At 41.1% G+C, this 19,304-nt stretch overlaps 1 protein-coding gene across 2 annotated transcripts in view; it reads right to left on the bottom strand.

Moving 5' to 3' along the window:
• The window catches only part of SEC24A (SEC24 homolog A, COPII coat complex component), a 44,795-nt gene that overhangs the window by 20,031 nt on the left and 5,460 nt on the right, over positions 1-19,304 (bottom strand). Inside the window, exons 2-7 of one of the 2 annotated variants that reach the window (XM_066615213.1) lie at positions 14,359-14,868; positions 11,874-12,029; positions 9,048-9,128; positions 7,849-8,015; positions 3,517-3,689; positions 1,177-1,279 (exon numbers count right to left, since the gene is read on the bottom strand). In XM_066615213.1, the coding sequence (XP_066471310.1) occupies positions 1,177-1,279; positions 3,517-3,689; positions 7,849-8,015; positions 9,048-9,128; positions 11,874-12,029; positions 14,359-14,868 (1,190 nt within the window). The remainder of the gene's footprint in view (positions 1-1,176; positions 1,280-3,516; positions 3,690-7,848; positions 8,016-9,047; positions 9,129-11,873; positions 12,030-14,358; positions 14,869-19,304) is intronic. The other variant, XM_066615214.1, reaches the window with a different exon arrangement.

The raw sequence follows: 19,304 nt of genomic DNA, 5'->3' as shown, positions 1-19,304 counted from the left end.
CCTGAAAAATAAAATACAGTGGTGTGATTTAAGACAAATCATATTCTAGGGAAAGGAATGGCTTTGCAAACCTGGTTACCACCCAGGCAATGCATATTAATTAGCACAGACAAATACCACAGAGAAAAATCCCTTATCAGTGACAACTAATGCAATCACAGCTCTTCTAATGAGAAGCAGAAAGAGAATATTGTGCATTCAAACATCTCTAAAGAATTAAATTCATATATGCTAATTAAATGTGGAGGGCTAAGTCTTTTGGCAAGATATGTTTATCCAATAGGTAAAAGGAGCCCAGATAGCCTATATTGCATCACATTTGAAGGACATTTATGTAAGAAAGGAATCCATTATATGAAAGCAGGTAACAGTATCTACATTTATAATGCATGCTGCAGTTATTTCCCAACAGAATCAAGTAGTTAATCCCCAGCCTAGAAACCCTCTGCTTATTTGCAAACAACAATTATCATAGCAGTTTAAAATTGGCAAATGGCAGATTTTGAAAGCCAATGTACTTTGACTTAAAGATGAGCAGGTGAAATGCCTATCAAAATAAATTTAACACCATACACCAGTGGTTCCCAAAATTTTTAGCACCAGGACCCATTTTTTAAAATGACACTCTATCAGGACCCACCTAGGTTTACCAGTCTTTAACAAAAGGAGATCTAGAAAGAAATATTTTACTTATTTAGGTATAAATAATAAAAACCAGACAAAAAACTTTAACCATTTATCTCCTTATAGTTACACATACTTGCAAACTGCCGGAGCGGAGTTCTTTGCAAGATAACAGCTATGTATCTGATTTCTGAATAGCCTCAGGGCTTGAGGCAATTTGTTATCTGATTTTTCCATCGCCCTTTGGCAACCCACCAAAAATTAGGTCCCAACCCACTGTCTGGGAACCACTGCCATACACACTTAAGAGCACATCTGGCTTCATTACAGCTTGAGAAGCAGACAAAGTTATCACCACAAAGATGTAGCTAAGCTGTCTAGAAGCCAGAAGGTTTCCATTAAGCCAACTGTCGCAGGTGGCACACTAAAATGTCATTTTATGTGAAATGTTAATTCTTTTAGAATAAGACTAACTGAAACACTTCATATTTTGAGGGTGCTGCCTTATTTTTGAAAGCCAACACTCCAGTATTCAGAAGTAATGAATCATACCGATAAGTCTTTGAAAGGATGAAGCAGGAGCCCCAAAGGAAGTTTGGCTTTGTTCAGTAAGGCCTGAGTTTGAGGAATGTTAGTCAAGGTACATCGGAACAACCTACACAAGGGACAAAATTAAAGTCATTATGAATTGTGTGCACTGTTCCTTCCTGTCTTTCGTATTTTTTCCAGCAACTTCTATCTCCAGTTTATAAAACTGGAGGCCACACCTATGGCATTACAATCAGGGAAACAACTCTGATTTTGTTTAATACTTTGAAAAGCTGCATGACAACCATTAATAATTACAAAACCTAAAAATAACTTACAGTATCCCAAGTCACACACTTAATGTTAACTTCAGAATTAGGTTGCTACACAAGGTTATGATCTGCATTTCCTATAAAGTCTGCCTGAAAAGCAATCCTAGGCCTTATGTAGGTCTAGTCTACACCCTTAACTGATCTGAACACCTCAAGGGAGGCATTAATATTCTTTCCCTTCCAGACTAGTCTGCATAATTATCAATTACAAATTACCCTTGCTACATAAAGGCTATGCTATCTAACTTCTGCATGGTAAGCATGCAAGATGATATGAAGCAGTTCCAGAATAGCTTACCATCTGGAATGCAACAGTCAGTGTCCAACCCATCATCAGACTTCCTGATAGCTGAAGGTGATATAAAAACTACAATAGAAGACACTCCCCCCAGATGTTACATAGCTGCAATGCATTCTTCCTGTGGAAGTTGTTAGTTTAGAAAAACTTCCAAGTGGCAAATGTGGCAGTCCTCAACTAAGGGTGCAATCCTAACCCACTTTCCAGCACCAACATAAGGGTAATGAAACTCCAAGGTAAGGGAGCAAACATTCCCTTACTTTGAGGAGGCTTCCATGTGCCACCCAACTGCAGGATGTAGCACACGTCCCCTTGACCCAGCTATGCCAGTGCTGGAAAGTGGGTTAGGATTTGGGCCTAAGCCAGATAAGGAAGCACATGAGTTCTAGGGTAACTGATGCCCCAGGGGGTATATTGTATTGGCAACCTTCAGTCTCGAAAGACTATGGTATCGCGCTCTGAAAGGTAGTTCTGGCACAGCGTCTAGTGTGGCTGAAAAGGCCAATCCGGGAGTGACAATCCCTTCCACACCGGGAGCAAGTGCAGTCAGTCCCTGGTCTGTCTCCCTGGCTATGGGCCTTCCTTCTTTGCCTCTTAGCCTCAGACTGTTGGCAAAGTGTCTCTTCAAACTGGGAAAGGCCATGCTGCACAGCCTGCCTCCAAGCGGGCCGCTCAGAGGCCAGGGTTTCCCACTTGTTGAGGTCCATCCCTAAGGCCTTCAGATCCCTCTTGCAGATGTCCTTGTATCGCAGCTGTGGTCTACCTGTAGGGCGCTTTCCTTGCACGAGTTCTCCATAGAGGAGACGCTGTTCTCCAACAAGAAGCTGACGGAACATACCAAGATCCAGGTCTACAGAGCTTGCGTCCTGAGTACACTTCTGTACTGCAGCGAGTCATGGACTCTTCGCTCACAACAGGAGAGGAAATTGAGCGCTTTCCACATGCGCTGCCTCCGACGCATCCTCGGCATCACCTGGCAGGACAAAGTTCCAAACAACACAGTCCTGGAACGAGCTGGAATCCCTAGCATGTATTCACTGCTGAAACAGAGACGCCTGCGTTGGCTTGGTCATGTCGTGAGAATGGATGATGGCCGGATCCCAAAGGATCTCCTCTATGGAGAACTCGTGCAAGGAAAGCGCCCCAGGGGGTGGGGATTTGTCTTTCATAGGGTCTATAAATTGTTTCCTGCTGCTTTAAAAATATGCAATTTGTATATGCTAAGGTTTGTATTTTGGTCTGCCTGGGTCCAGGCTACAGTTGACCATTTCACAATTGTAGCTATTTATAAATTCCCTTTCTTCGTTAAGCACTGAAAGGGTTACTTTGTCCTCCCATGATTTATGGAAGCTAGCTTAGCCAAAATGTGAATATCACTGGTTTAGATGATGAAAGAATAAAATTGAACTCAACACAAAATATGGATTCTACTCCCTCAGATAAATTTATACCAACAATTATCACAGTAGTAGCAGCATTAGCATGGTTTACATAAAACAAAACAAAACTTATGTAGATTGTTAAACGAACCAACATTTGCGTAATCCAAATTAATTGCTTTTTAACTCACCAGAAAACAAAGATCAACACAAGAATATACAGGCACAGGGCATATGAAGACATTTCTAACAATATGAATATTTTACTGATACGCACATGAATCAATACAAAAGTATCTGAACATAGAGATGACAATGTGAAAGGAAAAATTAACATAAAACTTGTTAACCTTACTCTGAACTACAGTTGAGCTTCTGGATATCTTCATGCAAATTTGGAGCAGGCGGCTGCAAGGGGACTGCAGGAAGAATATTTCTGTCTTGAAGAAGGTTGATAGATCTTAATCCTTCTGGCTGAAGACTTAGTCCACCCAGAGATGCAGCTAACGGATTCATTCCTAGGGCAGGCTAGTGTAAAATGAAATTGTAGAAGTAAGTTTGTTTGCATGATATACTCAAAATCTAGAGCCAAGGAGAATGGTGGCTTTTGCATTTACTAGCTGTGCAAGTATTACACAGATTAATAAACCACTAACATCTGATACACATTCAGGTGCAAGTGAAATATGAACTAGACAGGCACACTATTGGGACCAAGACACGACAAATGCGAGAGAACGCCTTCTGCCACAGTGAAAATGGACATGGGACACATAATCACTTTAAACCATGCTTAAGCCATTTCTTCCCAACGTTGCATATACGCAACAGGGACCAAATATGCACACCTGTGGGCTGGGTAAAAATGGGTTAAGAATTTGAAAGTGGGGATGTTAGCCATGTAGTTTTTAACATGGCTAACATCCATATCACATGCTTCTTAACTACAATTAAGCAGGAGGGAAAAATTCACTCCAGGGAGATTCCACTTCCTTACCTTCAGTTGAGAGTCCCGTCCCCCCACTACAGTATATGTGCACCAGTAGAAAAAGTTAGGTAGTAGTGCTGTATTGCTACTGAGATAACTGATTTTTTTAAATAAGACTGGGTTTTAGTCCTGTCAAAACCTGATTAAAAGCTTTACTTTTACTCGAAGCAAAATATCTGGCTTACTCAAGGCAAAATACCTAGCAAGGCCACTAAGTTTAAATACCCGTTGCTTCCATATCATTATGCCAATTTTCTCTTAAATCTAACTGGATAATTACCGTATTTTTCGCTCCATAAGACGCACTTTTTCCGCCCCAAAAAGTGGGAGGAAAAGTGTGTGCGTCTTATGGAGCAAATACTGCAAAAAAAAAAACACTCCGCCCCCGCCCTGGCCCCACCCCCTCGCTCTGCTCAGCTTCCCCGGGCAGTCAGAGGCTGGGGGGCTCCTGCAGAGGCTGAGCTGGCTGGAGGGAGCCCAAGCCCACGTTTCTACTCAGAAGTAAGTCTCAGTCACTGGGGCTCACTCCCAGGAAAGCGTGGGTGGGGTGGCAGTCTCGCTGCCCAATCCTGTGCATGCCTACTCTGAAGTAAGTCCCATTAGAGTCAGGGGGCTTACTCCCAGGAAAGCCTCTCTCTCCCCCCCCCAAGCCTGGAGCATCACAGCCTCTATTTCCCCCCACCCCAAGCCTGGAGCATCACATCCTCTCTCCCCCCAAACCTGGAGCATCACAGCCTCTCTCTCTCTCCCCCCCCCAAACCTGGAGCATCACAGCCTCTCTCTCTCCCCCCCCCAAGCCTGGAGCATCACAGCCTCTCTCTCCCCCCCCCCAAGCCTGGAGCATCACAACGTATCTGCAACACAAACACTTACCCCCCTCTCTCACACACACAAGCTGCCCCCTTCTCTTACACACACAGATGCTCTGCCCCGCCCCCACACTCACACAGCAGGGGAGGGGCGCTTTCACTCACCTCATCCAGCATCTGAATGTAAGCCCCCCCCATCACAAAGAAAAAACTGTCTCCTTGGTCAGAATGCCAGTGTTTGCTTATTGCACAAGCCCCAGGTAAATCACCATAAATCCAGAGGTTTGTTGTGTCTTGAGAATTCAAGTTGTGGTTGGACTTTCCACTTGTTCATTTGTATTGGAATCACGGAAGAACTGGCGAGGAGGTAGATGTGGTGTCAGCAGTGGCCCCTTTAAGGGTAAGGCCTGGGCATTCAGCAGAGTGTGCTGCACAGCTGCAGCCACTGGAAGGCAATAGGGCCCTCAGGGATATAAGGAGTACCTGAGGCAGAAAGGGTTTGTGGGTTTTGAAGGAGTGCAGGTTGGAGGGGAGACTGACTGGGTTTATTGAATTTGGAATCTGACTGTGGATTGTGACTGGACTTGGATACCCTGACGGATTTGACTAACCTACCTGGAACCTGACCTTGGACTGTAATTTGGCTTATTGGCTCTGGACTCTGATTTGGCAACTCTAATTGATGGGACTGATTTACTTGGCATCTGTGGACTAGAACTGGACTCACTTTTGCTTGCTGCACTGGTGAGTTGCACAAGGGGGACTGATCAGCCTTAAGCGGGCAGGAGGCCCAGTGGATTGGAATTTGGCAGAACATCATTGTAGCAGAAAGATAATGTGATCCCCTATTTGTGTGCACCTGCTTTTGTGAGCTTCATAAGTTCTGACTCTAGCGATGATGAGTTCTTGGGGTTTCCAGAGTACTCAAACCTTTAAGTCTCTCCATTTGTTAATGACAGTGATAATGGTTCTTAATGCCACTGTTGACTGCTGTTCACTTTACATGGTTCAAATGTTATTCTGTTATAGTTTATTAAATATTTTATTACACTAGTTGGTTCAGAATATTTTTTTTCCTGTTTTCCTCCTCTAAAAACTAGGTGTGTCTTATGGTCAGGTGCGTCTTATGGAGCAAAAAATACGGTAAACGAGCTGGTGCTACCACAGATTGTGTTATGTCGTAATAGCAGTTTCCACCTAAGGCCACAACACTGTAAACACACTGATAGGAAAAAGCTGGCAAGAACATGACAAGCAGAGTTATCTGTGATAAAGAAGAAGACTACAGACATGCTAGAATTTTTAGGCAGCCACTTCTTAATTTCTTCTCACCTAGACTCATGTTCATCTGATTCAACACCTTCCCTTAATAACTGGGCTAATAATTTATATTCCATGCATGCACAAGCACACACATACACACAGACTACTACTGTGGTGCTCTAAACAATGATGCAATTGCCTCCAAAACTCATCTTCAGCTGTTCCATTTGACAATTAACATTCACCTGACTTTTATCAGTCATGCCTTTTCATCAAGAATCCTTGCTGCCTACTTCTATCACACAAATGTTAAGCCCACCATACCATACCACATGCATACCATATTGTTTAATAATATTTAAAGTTTCCATGAATTTGTGAAAGAGGGACAAACACAATGATTAAGGTGCCCTAAAGGCCCTGACCGTTTTCAAGTATGGAACTGGATGGAAGCCAGAAGATGCTCAAATTTTCTCCTGCACTACCCCAAGGGTTACAAAATATGCACAGAACATTTGTTTCACAGAACCAGCCGGAGACAGATACTTGCCCAAGGTAACCTTTCATGCTTTGTAACAGTGAACTTCACAGTGGTGCAGCCATTTGAACTTGCTATTCTATTACACAACTAAACCCTACTCTAACCACCACTCACAGGCTTCATACTGCAAAGAGGCCAGCAATAATTCTGACTCAGCAATTAGCTTTCTCAATTCATAGCCTTGGCCGTATCCTCAGTCTCTCACTCATCCAAGCAGTTGTCAATTCTCTGCTGCTTCACAAGACTTCGTTCTCTACACCTAGAACAATCCTTTTCCTCAGTCTAATCATTTCATAACTACTATAAAACTCTAGCTGCATTTCCCCCTTTTCAGGCTTTCCAGAATGTCTCTGCTAAGTACCCTTTTCTCTCACTATGACCACACCATCATGATCAGGCTCTGTGCTGGTTTCTTGTCACTGCTTGCATGTTGACAATTCTACCCTTACTTCTAAGTTTCCCACATTTTCTCTCTTGCTGTAATAGTTTACACTTCTTATGAACCAAATCCCAAACTCTTTTACTACTTGGCCTTGTTCCCTCCTACTCTCAAGCCCTGTGTTATGTAGCCCACCTAAAGCAACCACAAGTTCTTCTTCCAAGATCCTCAACAAAAACCACTTGAAGCTTTTTCTAAACCTCCTTATTGTATAATCTTCACTACCACTACCATTAGGACCTTCCCTACTCCATGCCCACTGTTTGTCTTCATGTTCATGTGAGCACAATCTCTTTAATATACAAACAGAGGTCCAATGAGCAGTACATGGGTGTCAAATACTGAACAGTTATAACGAGTAAAACCAGCTCACATATGACAGTTCTCTGCTAATTGGAGGTAACCCTCAATTTTCCTTATGTTAATACTGTATAACTTCTTGATCAGCAAAGTACACTGAAAATTCTTCAAAATTATTCTCAGTTAGTAAAAACACAAGGGCCATCTGAACCTGCATGAACTATGAAATATTAGCTTTGACACCAAAAAAGCTTATATGGATGTCTATAAGCTTCCCAGATTATTTCACCATGAAATCCAATCTAACATACATGCAATGTTTTTTTTAAAAGAGCACGGTGGTTTACCGGAGGGAACTGTTGTGGTCCACCCTGATACTGCAACCCTGAAGACTGCATTCTTGGTGCTCCAGGTGGAGATGTATTTTGGTAGCCTGGTGGCAAACTGGGATAAGAACTTCCAACATGTCTATTCATTTTGAGGTTCTGAGGAGCAGAAGGGGATTGCATGTTCGCTAAAAGAAGAATATATTCATTAAAAAGCAAGCAACAACACAGGCCTACAAAACGGAGGGTCAGAAAAGTTTTTCCAAAACTTTATGGTGGTTTGATTTGAATTTGGGGTGCCGATTCCAAGAATGGCATCCGTTTTGCCCTATCACATCAAGTTTGGGAGATATAGTATAGTCTCAGTAGTGAATGGTTCAAGCAGCTTCCTCATGAGGAAGCCATGGTGTAGGCTTCCTCATGAGGAAGCTGCTTGAACCATTCACTAAAGAGGCTATGCCAAGTCTCCAAAACTAGACGTGGTAGGGCAAAACGGATAACATTTTTGGAATCAGCACCCCAAATATCCCCAGGAATTGGTGTAACATTTAAGGAAGCAAAATGTGTGTTGGCCTGTGTAATAGGACATGCAGTCTAAAATACATTTACCGTTACTGACTTCAGAACTTCTTTCCAAGTACATATGCTTAGGCTACAATCCTACACACAGTTACCTGGAAGTAAGTCCCACTAAAAATAGTGACACTTACTTTCATGTAAATATTTAGAGGACTGGGCTCTTAGAGATTCTCACCAAAGGGATAACCAATACAGTGCACACAATGTTGAAATTCAAGTTAAACACATTTTCAGTGGATAATTCTCAAAGTTACTTGTTTTACAGCTCATCTTAACACTTTCTGTCAGTTATGCAGTAACAATTTCACTACAACCTTACAGTGAGTATCATATGATCAGAAAAGTATCTAACTTTATGCATGTATGGTATGTTCACTTAATAGTTTTGGAAAATAAGGCTGTTGCACCAGAGCATGACATAATGACCAGAGGTTTTTTTTAACCCAAAGATCATCTGTCAAGTTGGCACTGCAAGGTCATTGGTATAGGTACATATTCTTAGGGTCAAAGTGTTTGAAATGTAACTGAGGCCTCATCCCATTAGCTTTCCATTTTATTTTTAAGCAAGGAAATAACATTTTACAGAAGCCATCACCATGAAATGTCTATAATGAAACTTAATAAATGTAACAATGTCTTACCCAGGAAGCCACCTCCTTCTATTGTATCATAATTGTTCTGGATCAATGACCCATCGCTGGCAATGGATGTAGCATCACCTGCTAAGGAAGTAATAAGTTGAACAAAAGGCTTAAATCCAGCAATTGACTAGTTCTTGCTTATTGGCAGTTTACTTTCAGCAGCCATGTAGGATATAGGCAGTTTTAGCATTGTGTTCTGAGCTTCTGCCCAGAACTGGAAGCAACATCACAGAAATAATCTTCACTATGGAGAAATATCCTCAGCGTGGAAAGAGTTATTCAACTACCTTACATGATAATTCTGCAAACTCAAATACAGGTGGGGCCTCCATATCTGTGGGTTCTGCATCCATGGATCTGGTTTAATGCGGGTCCCCTGGACCCATGTGGAGCCAGATTTGGCCCAACCTGAACCCTACAGAAGGCTTCCCTGGGCCTCAGAATATACCTTATACAGCCATAAAACATCACTTCCAGTTTCCCTCAAGAAACCGGAAGCTGTGTTTTTAGCCAGAAATGGCTGTTCTGAAGCTGACAGCAGGAAGCCACATGTTGCCTCTGCAGGCTTCAGAAAGCCCTCCAGAGGCAACTGGAGCAGAGCTCCGGTTGCCTCTGGAGGGCTAAAGGGGCTGATTGCAGATTTGTTTATCTGTGAAATTCGGCATCCATGGGGATTTGAGAATGAATTCCGCACAGATACCAAGGCCACACCTGCATTTGAATTTTATTCATGATTCCCAACATAGCTTTTTGCAGCATCCTTAAATGAAAGACAAGTTATTTGGTGAGAAAAGCCACCCCTGACAAACATTCTTTATAACCCTCTTCTTGGCAGAGACATGTTTATATTGAAAAACATGGCTTGGTGAATTTGCAGTTACTCTTTGGCCTCAGTCCCAGAAGTGGGCAGAAGTAACTGCTACAATCTATTAATAATCCTGCAAATCCAAAGGATAAGGTTTTTGGCCCTTTTAAACAGCACTCATTGGTTTTGAACCAGATGGCAAGGGACAGCTACTTATGAAAAGTAAAGCTGCTTAAGCACAACTGAATACACCTGCAGCGAGGATATCATTACTTTGACCTATTTTAAAAGCAAAAGATGGCCTTTTCTTTCCCTTCAGGTACTCTGATCAGACTGACATCATGTATTTCAAGAAGCAGTTATTTGAACCAGATTGACATTTTGGAACAATAAGGATGGTTAAGAGTTACAGAAGAGTTGTAAGCCAATGGACCTTCACCTGTTAAAAATGAGGTGGTAGACTCAAGACACAAAAGCCTTAGCACATTAGATATGCATGTCTGAAGCACACCCAAGCGTTTTTGAAAATACAAGCAATGCTCACTACACTGGTCCAAAAGGGAAGCAACATTTAACCTTTCAAAACAACTACACTGTTTTCTGCCCAAAGTGAGTAGCACTACATCTAGTTCCACTCACAACTGAAAAACGCTCCCATATCGGCAGAGTGACAGCCAAGGAAAAGCCTCCCTGGCAGTCAGGTTAAGTTAGTTCATAGGAACAGGTGCAACATGCACAGTTCACGATATAAACTGCAGGTCACTCCATGTTCACACCACATTATATTTAAATTGTCAATGCACTGTTATCATACCAACTATTCTGTAGCTCATTACTGCTCATTTCTGATGCAATCCATGAGCAGTCTCAAGAACTGGCATATTGCTTAGATTAAAAGCGACAGCTGTTTGCTCTGCAAACAGTACTAAGATGTACTTCAACAATTTCAAAGTTCATTATATGCACCCATTTACAAGTTTCAGTACATTCATTATGGGGAACATGAGCTACTATATATCTGAAACTGGGGGAGAAATTTATTTCTTCGGCCCAAGTGGTAATATGAGCAATATATATTTCCTTGAGTCTTTCCTGCATAATAGCAGGAATAGCAGTCTTCCATTGGTCTTCCTATTTTACAAGCTATTACGTTCTTAAGCAAAAAAAAGTGAATTCAGAGAGATAAATATTGTTGGTTCTATAAACCCTTGGAGTTTAAATCTTGTAAGATAGATAAAACAACTCACTATTCTTTTAAAAGTATACAAAAGATCTCTTTTTCTTCCCTTCAGATACCTGTATACAAAAGTAGAAATCCTTTCCATAAAAACCTGCATGTCCCCTGCTATCATCAGCTACAGCCCTGTTTAGGCTACATCATCATCTTAGGATGCTGCAGGGCCCTGGCTTAGGATACTGAAGCCAACAGGATAGTGGCAATGTGTAAGATCTTTTCTCTTGTGGCACCACAACTGTGGGACCAACTATCAGAGAACGTAAGGACAGCCCCTACTTTATATGGCTTCTGGCAGCATTTAAAAACATTTAACTTGCTTGGCATTTGAAGAGGGAGGAACCTCCTAGCAATTCCTTGTCTATAGGCCTTCTGTTGCTGCTTTCGTGTTGTTGCTGTTTTACATCTTTTAACTTCTCCTGTATCATTTTAATTATATAATGGTTCATTTTAATATTTATTAATTGTATTTTTATCAAAAAAATTTCTTGTTGTACAGTGCTTTGAACATAGGAAAAGCAATAAAGAAATCTTTTAAACATTGTAAAGTTCCACATAAAGAATTGTTATAGGGAAACACTGGTCACAGAATGATGAGATAGTAAGTGGTTGAATAGTGTTGTAAGGACAGAATGTAGGCTGTTCAGCAGAGGCTGGTATGCAATCTACAGGGTGCATGTGCATTAATAACTTTCAATGAATGAACAGTTTTATCACTCTAGTTCTACAACACATTTTTACTTTAATCTGTTCAAGAGGTTTTTCCTTAAAAAAATTAATTCCTTACCTTCTTGTTTAGTTGTTGAATTCTGTACAGGTTCGGATGCAATGCTTGCTGGCGGAGCTGTGGGTCGTGTAAGGGCTGGACTTGCAATGGGAGGTGGTCCTAAAGGAGGTCTAACTGGTGAATATGTTAACTGATTAACTGGAAGAGAAGCAGAGCCTGCCAAAAAAAAAACCCAACCAGGATTTAATCCCCAACATCACATTTGAAGAACCTTGTTGATACAAATGCTGAATACAAATATAACTTTAGCTTTACCCAAAGAGGGATTACAGAGGTTCTTAAATCAAATTTAACATACCTTGTCCCCCTAAAACAATTCATTATCTGAATATAGTTCCTCAAATCCTTACCACCTGTGTTCATGATTCAGACTTTCGAGTCACAGAAAAAATCATTAAGACTTGAAAAACTACTCTTTTTCTTTTATTATAAATAAATTTATAATTTAAAAAACTTGAATAACTACTCCCAATTTGAGTCATGACATATAAACATATATATTGGATTAAGAGTCGGTAAAGTATCTTCCAGTAAGCAAACTTAGATTGGCCTTGGAATAGGCAAGCTTTCAGATTTAACAGTAGACTTCATCATGTGATACAGAAAATGATATCTTGTGCTTTAACCCACAATGCAATCACATTATACAGGTTTAGGTAATGAGGAAAGCTGGCATCAGAGTAATTCTAGTAACGGTCCATCATGCTGCAGAAAATTCATATTGCACTGCACTATGGACATCACTTAATATCAAACATGTATCACTAATACAATCGCCACATATGGTGCTATATATTCTATTCCACAGAACTACGTGTCATGTTATAGGCAGAGCCCACTTGACAAGCCCTGCCTACAATGCCACAGGACACACACAGATGCCATGCTGTAGCAGAATATATACAGGAGGCCCCCATATCTGCAGATTCACTTATCCAGAGATTGAGTCCACTGGCCCCCAAAATCCAGAAGACACGTGTTTTGCCTCTAAGGCTCAGTGTGAGCCTGGTGGAGGCCGCGGACAGACATCTGTCTGCGGCCTCTGCTGGGCTCAGAAGACCCTCCAGAGGGTGGGGGCACTCACACGCATCCACAGTTTCACCTAACGGGGGGTTCCAGAACAGAACACAAATACAGGGGCACACCTGTACAGTGTTTTTCTTATTTTATTTACTTCCATTACCAAGTATTTCACTATTTATCTGTCGAAAGATGCACTTGATTGCAAGCAAGCATCATCAATATACACCAATACAGTAAATTCCTCCTTGGCCAGTGTCTTTGTTCTGAGACAACTGCTGCCCAAAACAACTAATGGAAGACAAAAAATCCTCTTTGTCAGTCACAGGAGAATCCCTCCTTGAATGCACATTTGAATGTTGTCAAGGATAATTATGAGCTACAATTATAACAGTAACATTCAAAAGTGTCCTCAAAATACTTCTTTCAAATAACCAAGGTAATGTGAAATTTTTTTGAAAAGAGAACCCGATACTCTATATTCCAGAGTCCACATATGTGCAGATACCACTCAAGACTTGAATCCAAGAGGAAAAAGTGGCTACAGCATTCAACTGACTAATTAAAAGATTTAAAATCCCCTAGAAGTTCACAACGCTATGACAAAGAAGCCCCTACAGGAGATATGTCCAATAAATCTTCAGAATAACTGTTACTTTTGAGAAACTGGTTTCTGAGAGATAGGAATTAGGTTACAGAGGGCCCTGCGGGGAATTCATTCAGGACACCCCCACCGAGATATCAAATTCTGCAGATAATTAAATCAGTGGCTGGAGGGGCACAACTGGAAATTGCCGGCACTGAAATCCATGGATAAGGAGGACCCACTGTATTTGGAAAACTCTGGCTAGCATTCCAACTACATTTCTGTCACTGAGAACTCTCTCCTCATGAACAGAAGAAGCATTTCACTTGTGTAAGAACCCCTCCTGCAAACAGAAAGTTTATTCCATTCCTGGAGGAGGTTTCTGATGGTTTAAGTGCTAGCTGGGATCATCAAATCTAAATACGGTTTATAATTAGTCAACTGAATATTTTAGCCACAATTTCTCCTTGGATTGATTCAATACTGCAGCAATACTGGTTTGTTTATTTGGACTTTGGAATAGAGGGACTTGCAATCAATCATGTAAATAAAAATATTTTATACTTGTAAAGCAACAGAGAAACTTGAAATATACACGTATATTTTTTCATACCTTAAAGCATTTTGTACCATCTTGGCTATTTGAAGGAATTTTCAGGGTGTGGGGAACCATTCAACACTGAGTTATTCGATGCCTATTTTTCTGATAATATGTACAGCAAGTGCCTAAGAAACTTCATTCATTACACTTGCAAATCTCATTATTCCTAAATAATTAGAGATTCTAAAGGCTGGAGTCATGAACACATGGAATGAATAGTTCTTGGCCACCCTAAGTTGCAAAAATATATTGGAAGACTTACAAGATTCTTTTCTTACCTGGTTTTGTGTAGCTGTTTTGAACTGGAGGACCTCCAGGAGAAGAAACATAATGATAGCTTGTTGGCAGAGTTGTATTCCCTGATGGCAATGGCTGCACTGCTGCTGTTGCTGATGAGTGAGCAAAATGGTTGGCTTGAGAGCCCATCATTGGCTGATTCAAAGGAGTCTGCCCATACTGCCAGTTTGAATGTGCTGGGAGATTAGCTCCAGAAGAGGTTGATATAGCAGCTGAGTTCTGCAATGGTGGGAACATTTGGGTAACAGGACCCACTTGAGATGTTGCAAGAGAAGTAGATCCAGTAGTTGGTCTATTAAGAGTCTGCCCAGGTCCATGATAATTACTGGAAGGTGAAACATGCTGAGACCCGCCATAGTTATACAGTCCAGAGGATGCATGCAGTGGATGCTTTGTTGCCATCTGCTGAGAATACAAGCCTGGGACCAATGAATTATGCCCCTGTCCATCTGACATGCATGCTGAATTCATAAGTGGGCTTTGCACAGGACCTGGGAGGAAAAATACATATACAATACATCAGTGAATAAATACTAGAATTTCTCAGTAGCAAAAATGTTATAACAAGTCAGAAATAGAAAAAAACAAAATTTGCCTAAGTTGAGTGAAGCTGTGAGAAAACGTCACTAGAGAAATACATTAAAAATTCTTGAAAGAAATGCAACGTATACCAACGTTATTTTTACAATAAGGTTTAAAGACTCCCTCACCGCAGCTTAATATCATACATAATTCCATATTAAGCAACCAAACATGTTAAGACATTGCAATATCTTATGTGGTTAAAAAAATCACATGCAATAGCTAACACATATGCAATTTATACTCCTGTTAAATGAAACTGCTTAAGGACAGATAGTAAAATCACCAAGAATTTGCCTGTTCCTTAAAGAGTCATATATGAAGGCTAGCTTAACATTCAGTTGTACTCTTAAAGAACAGGTACCATTCTATGGCCCAGACAATTTTCAAATATAGAACTGGGAGGGTCTGAAATAAGCTACAGACTCACTCTTCCACCTCCTACACATGCAGATCCACTTTGCAGTTCTGGGCTTAACCAGAGTTTGCCATGGCATACAAATCTATAAACTATGGTTGGTATACATCCTCTATCTCAGAATGGGTAACTCATTTCAAAGCCTGATCTGGTTTTGGAAGACAAATCACAACCATAGTTTGTGGATTTGACTGCTATGGAAAACTATGGTTAGCACTATACTTCAAACTGAAAGTGAAGTCATGCATGAGGGGAGGAGGGGGAAGGAGCAGGACTGGGTCACTTGCGCAAACTATTATTGAGATTTTGGAAGTACTACAATGCAACAAGAAGTGTCACTGGTTCCAAGAGCCTGTGCAGTCCACTGCAAAGTCAGATATGAATATCTACAGACAAAGGTCCTTGACAGGGTAAAAACAATGTTCGCTACTGCCTAACAGTTTGTGGACTCCTCTACCTCTATCTGCCCCTCTATCAATAGTATTAAAGGTAGATTTCAGACCTATCAAGGAAGCATATGAACAACACCATTTGACATATTTATGCATAATATGAGCAGTATAAAGCAGTTAACTGTAGCGGAACAACCTTTCACTGTAATGGAACAACCAAAATTTTATTGGAATAATTGTCCCCTGCATGGACATCAAAATCGCTCACCAGTGCAATAACTGATGTCAGGTACCTGATTTCAAGTATTTAAGCCACCAGGATAAGGTCTTGACAACTAGGCTCAATGATATATCTGGTGTTTTTAGGAGGAAATGGAAGTTTCTCATCTATAAAGAAAATGACTTCTACACATTTTTAAACTGTCAAAAATAAGCATTACAGCAGCTTCCCAAATTATCTGGGCTCGTTGCACTCTGTGTGCTACAGAGGCAGTGCTCAAACCTAGAAATGGCAATGACACAAAATGTGTCATGCAATGATGTCACTAGCTGGGCAGCCCAATCCTGAGCTGCCCGGGGCGCAGGGCTGTGGCAGTGCCAAAAATTGCTGCCACCGCATCCTGCACACTTTGAGCAGCTGCAAGCAGCACCTCGGGAAAAGGGGACTTCTGTTCCCTTCCCCCAGGTAAACAGAGTAGCCCCACAATGGAGCTACCGAATTCACTACCAACCCAAAGGTTAGTGGTGAATCAAATGCCTCCATGTCGGGCAGTGAGCCCGATGCGGAGGCTTTGGATCCAAGTGAAGCGAAGCTTCACTGGTCGCACCTCCCTCCCCTTCCCTCTCCTCTCAACACTTCCTCCTCGCCTCCCCCCACGCCCCCACTTACCTCTCTGCTGCTCGGTGGTCCACGTGAACGCCGAGCGGTGGAGGTCAGGTGCCCATCCAGTGATAGCCTAGCACCAACCAGCGCTGGGCTACCACCAGCGCTCACCTGGTGCTAGGGCTTGAAAACATGCCTTACAGTGTGCGCTGGCAGTTGGCTGGCGCGCTGAGCCCAAGATTGGGCTCTAAGTATCCTATCCTGCTATCTACATAATTCTAAGAGGTAAAAAGATGCCACTGAGGGAGCGTTCTTTCCCTAGCAGATAGGTAAACAGGATAACTTGTGATAGGATCAGTTTTCTCCTGAATGCTATGGCTGGGCAGGGATATACTATGTAAAAATGGCATTACACCCACATCTGGAATTCGACATGGAATTTGGCTCTTCCACTCTTTTGAGCTTGCCATACTTGTGCTATATGCATATGTAGCAACTGTTTCCTCTCACAATTTGTTAAGACAATCTGAAAATAGCAAGTGGAGTTGTGGAGAATGCACAGATGCCACGGAAGTGTTCAAGGCATGGGACTGTGCAGATGAGATGTCAGTGAGGAAAAGCAGATTTAGGGTAATGTAAACAGTGTACAAAAAGGCATAAGAATGAATGAAAGCAGCCAGAAGGAAAGGAGAGCATTGCCCAAGTCTGATAAAATCCACATGGGAATGATAAGAGTCATTAAAGAAGCTTTAGATCACTAAAGATCTCCAATAAAGTTGAGAAAGAATATACAAGATGGGAATATGCCATGAAGGCTCAAAAAGACATTTTGGTGGAGTCTCTGACTCAAAGACAAGGAATAGTGAGTCAAGGTTGCTACTGCTACATTGCAATTAGCAGGGTTGAGTCAAAACACAGGAACACCATACTCCATTTTAGTACTTGATCCAATATTCTGCTGTACTCATGCAGCTAAACATAGCCAAAGAACACATTTTGTCATCAATTACGAAATTATGCAATAAGTCCTAAGGTTGCTTACTTTGAAGGATTTGTATGCACTCTTTACTCTGTAAAGCAATGCTCACAAAACTTTCAAGATTAAAGCAGTAACTGTGTATGCTTACCTCACAAATCAATACACGTCCCTTTACTAATTTTTACAAGTTTTGCTCTAAAGCTCTCTTCCTACTAGGATGAAATATATACTAACCCAATATACAATTATAGGCAATTATGAAAAAAGGTAAAAGGCAATCATAGGCAGCTATGAAAAGCTACATAGCAAAAATAAGGTTTTCCCCTTACTTTTGCCTTTCTCTTTTCAGACATTTTTAATCCTTCCAAAAAAGGAACTGAAGAAACTTCAAGTCGGAAGTAAAGACGTTGGGGGCACACATGGTCTTTTCATCTCTCTTTCCTACTGAGAGTCAAGGCACAGCAAGAGAAAGTAGAATTTTGAAAGTATATAGCTGGCTATGAAGAAGGTGTCACTGGAAATGGTTTGGTTTCTTTGACCACGGCTTATTTTATCCAATGAAAAACTCTGACAAAAGATGGGTTGCCCATGATCTGATAGGTATCATGCAAATGTGAAGATGTAATTTGCTAAAAGAAACACACCCAACAGAAAGGGAGAAGGGATGCATTAAGTGTAAAAAAAATGTGTACATCTGCTCAGGAACCTAAGCATGGAAACATGGTTGAAAGTGTGTCAGTAAGAAGAGAGGGATATATCATGTGAGTCTACTGTAGACAACCTGGTCAAGCGGAAGTGAAGGCTGTAATACATTATTATTAAGAATATTTGTATACCACTTTTCAACAAAAAGTAGTTCACAATTTGCTTTACATAGCAAAATAATAAATGGCTCCCTATCCCCAAAGGACTCAAAGTCTTAAAAAAGATGCAAAAGAGACACCAGCACAGACACTGGGAAAGACGCCAAGCTGGAGTAAAGAGGGACAATTGATCTCCCACTGTTCAATAAAAGAAGACACTGCTTTTTCATTTAATACATTAATTTATTATAAAATAATAAATTTATAAATAAATTACCAAGCTTTCCAAGCCGTAGTGGTAATAGGGGATAGCAACTATCCTGGAATCTGCTGAAAGTCTCATTCAGCGAAGAACTGGAAATCCAATAAATTTTTGCATTGCCTTGCTGACTTTATTATTCAGAAGGTAGAAGAAGGAACAAAGGAATCCGCTATACTGGACTTATTCCTTATCAACAAGGAAGAACTGGTCAAGGAACTGAAAATGGAACTGAACTTCAAGTGAAGGTGGCTGTCTTGGAATTTTTCATAGCAATGAAAAGGAAAGATTGTCCAATGTAGACCTTGGATTTCAGGAAAGTTGATTTCAATGGGATCAGATGACAAGTCTTACTTCATGGATAGAATTGTTAAGGAGAAAACAGAGGGATGGAATATTTTGAAAAGTGTCACAATGAAGGTATAATTGCAACCTGTTTCCATGGAAGAACAACTGGAGACATCTAAGGAAACCAGCACAGCTGCACAAAATGCTTTCTGAAAAGTTGAGAAGAAAGAGGTTACATGTACAAGAAGTGGATGAAGGGGCAGCTGACAAAGAAACTACAGTATAGCACTGGAGCACTGATAAGCTGGAGCAGGTCCAGAAGGTGTGGAGTCAGGAAACCATGAGCAATGGTTAAAGGAGCTTAGTATGTTTCACCTGAAGAA

The sequence above is a fragment of the Tiliqua scincoides genome, chromosome 2 (assembly GCF_035046505.1).
Source record: "Tiliqua scincoides isolate rTilSci1 chromosome 2, rTilSci1.hap2, whole genome shotgun sequence".
NCBI lineage: Eukaryota > Metazoa > Chordata > Lepidosauria > Squamata > Scincidae > Tiliqua > Tiliqua scincoides.
This window is presented reverse-complemented; position numbering and strand designations above follow the sequence as displayed.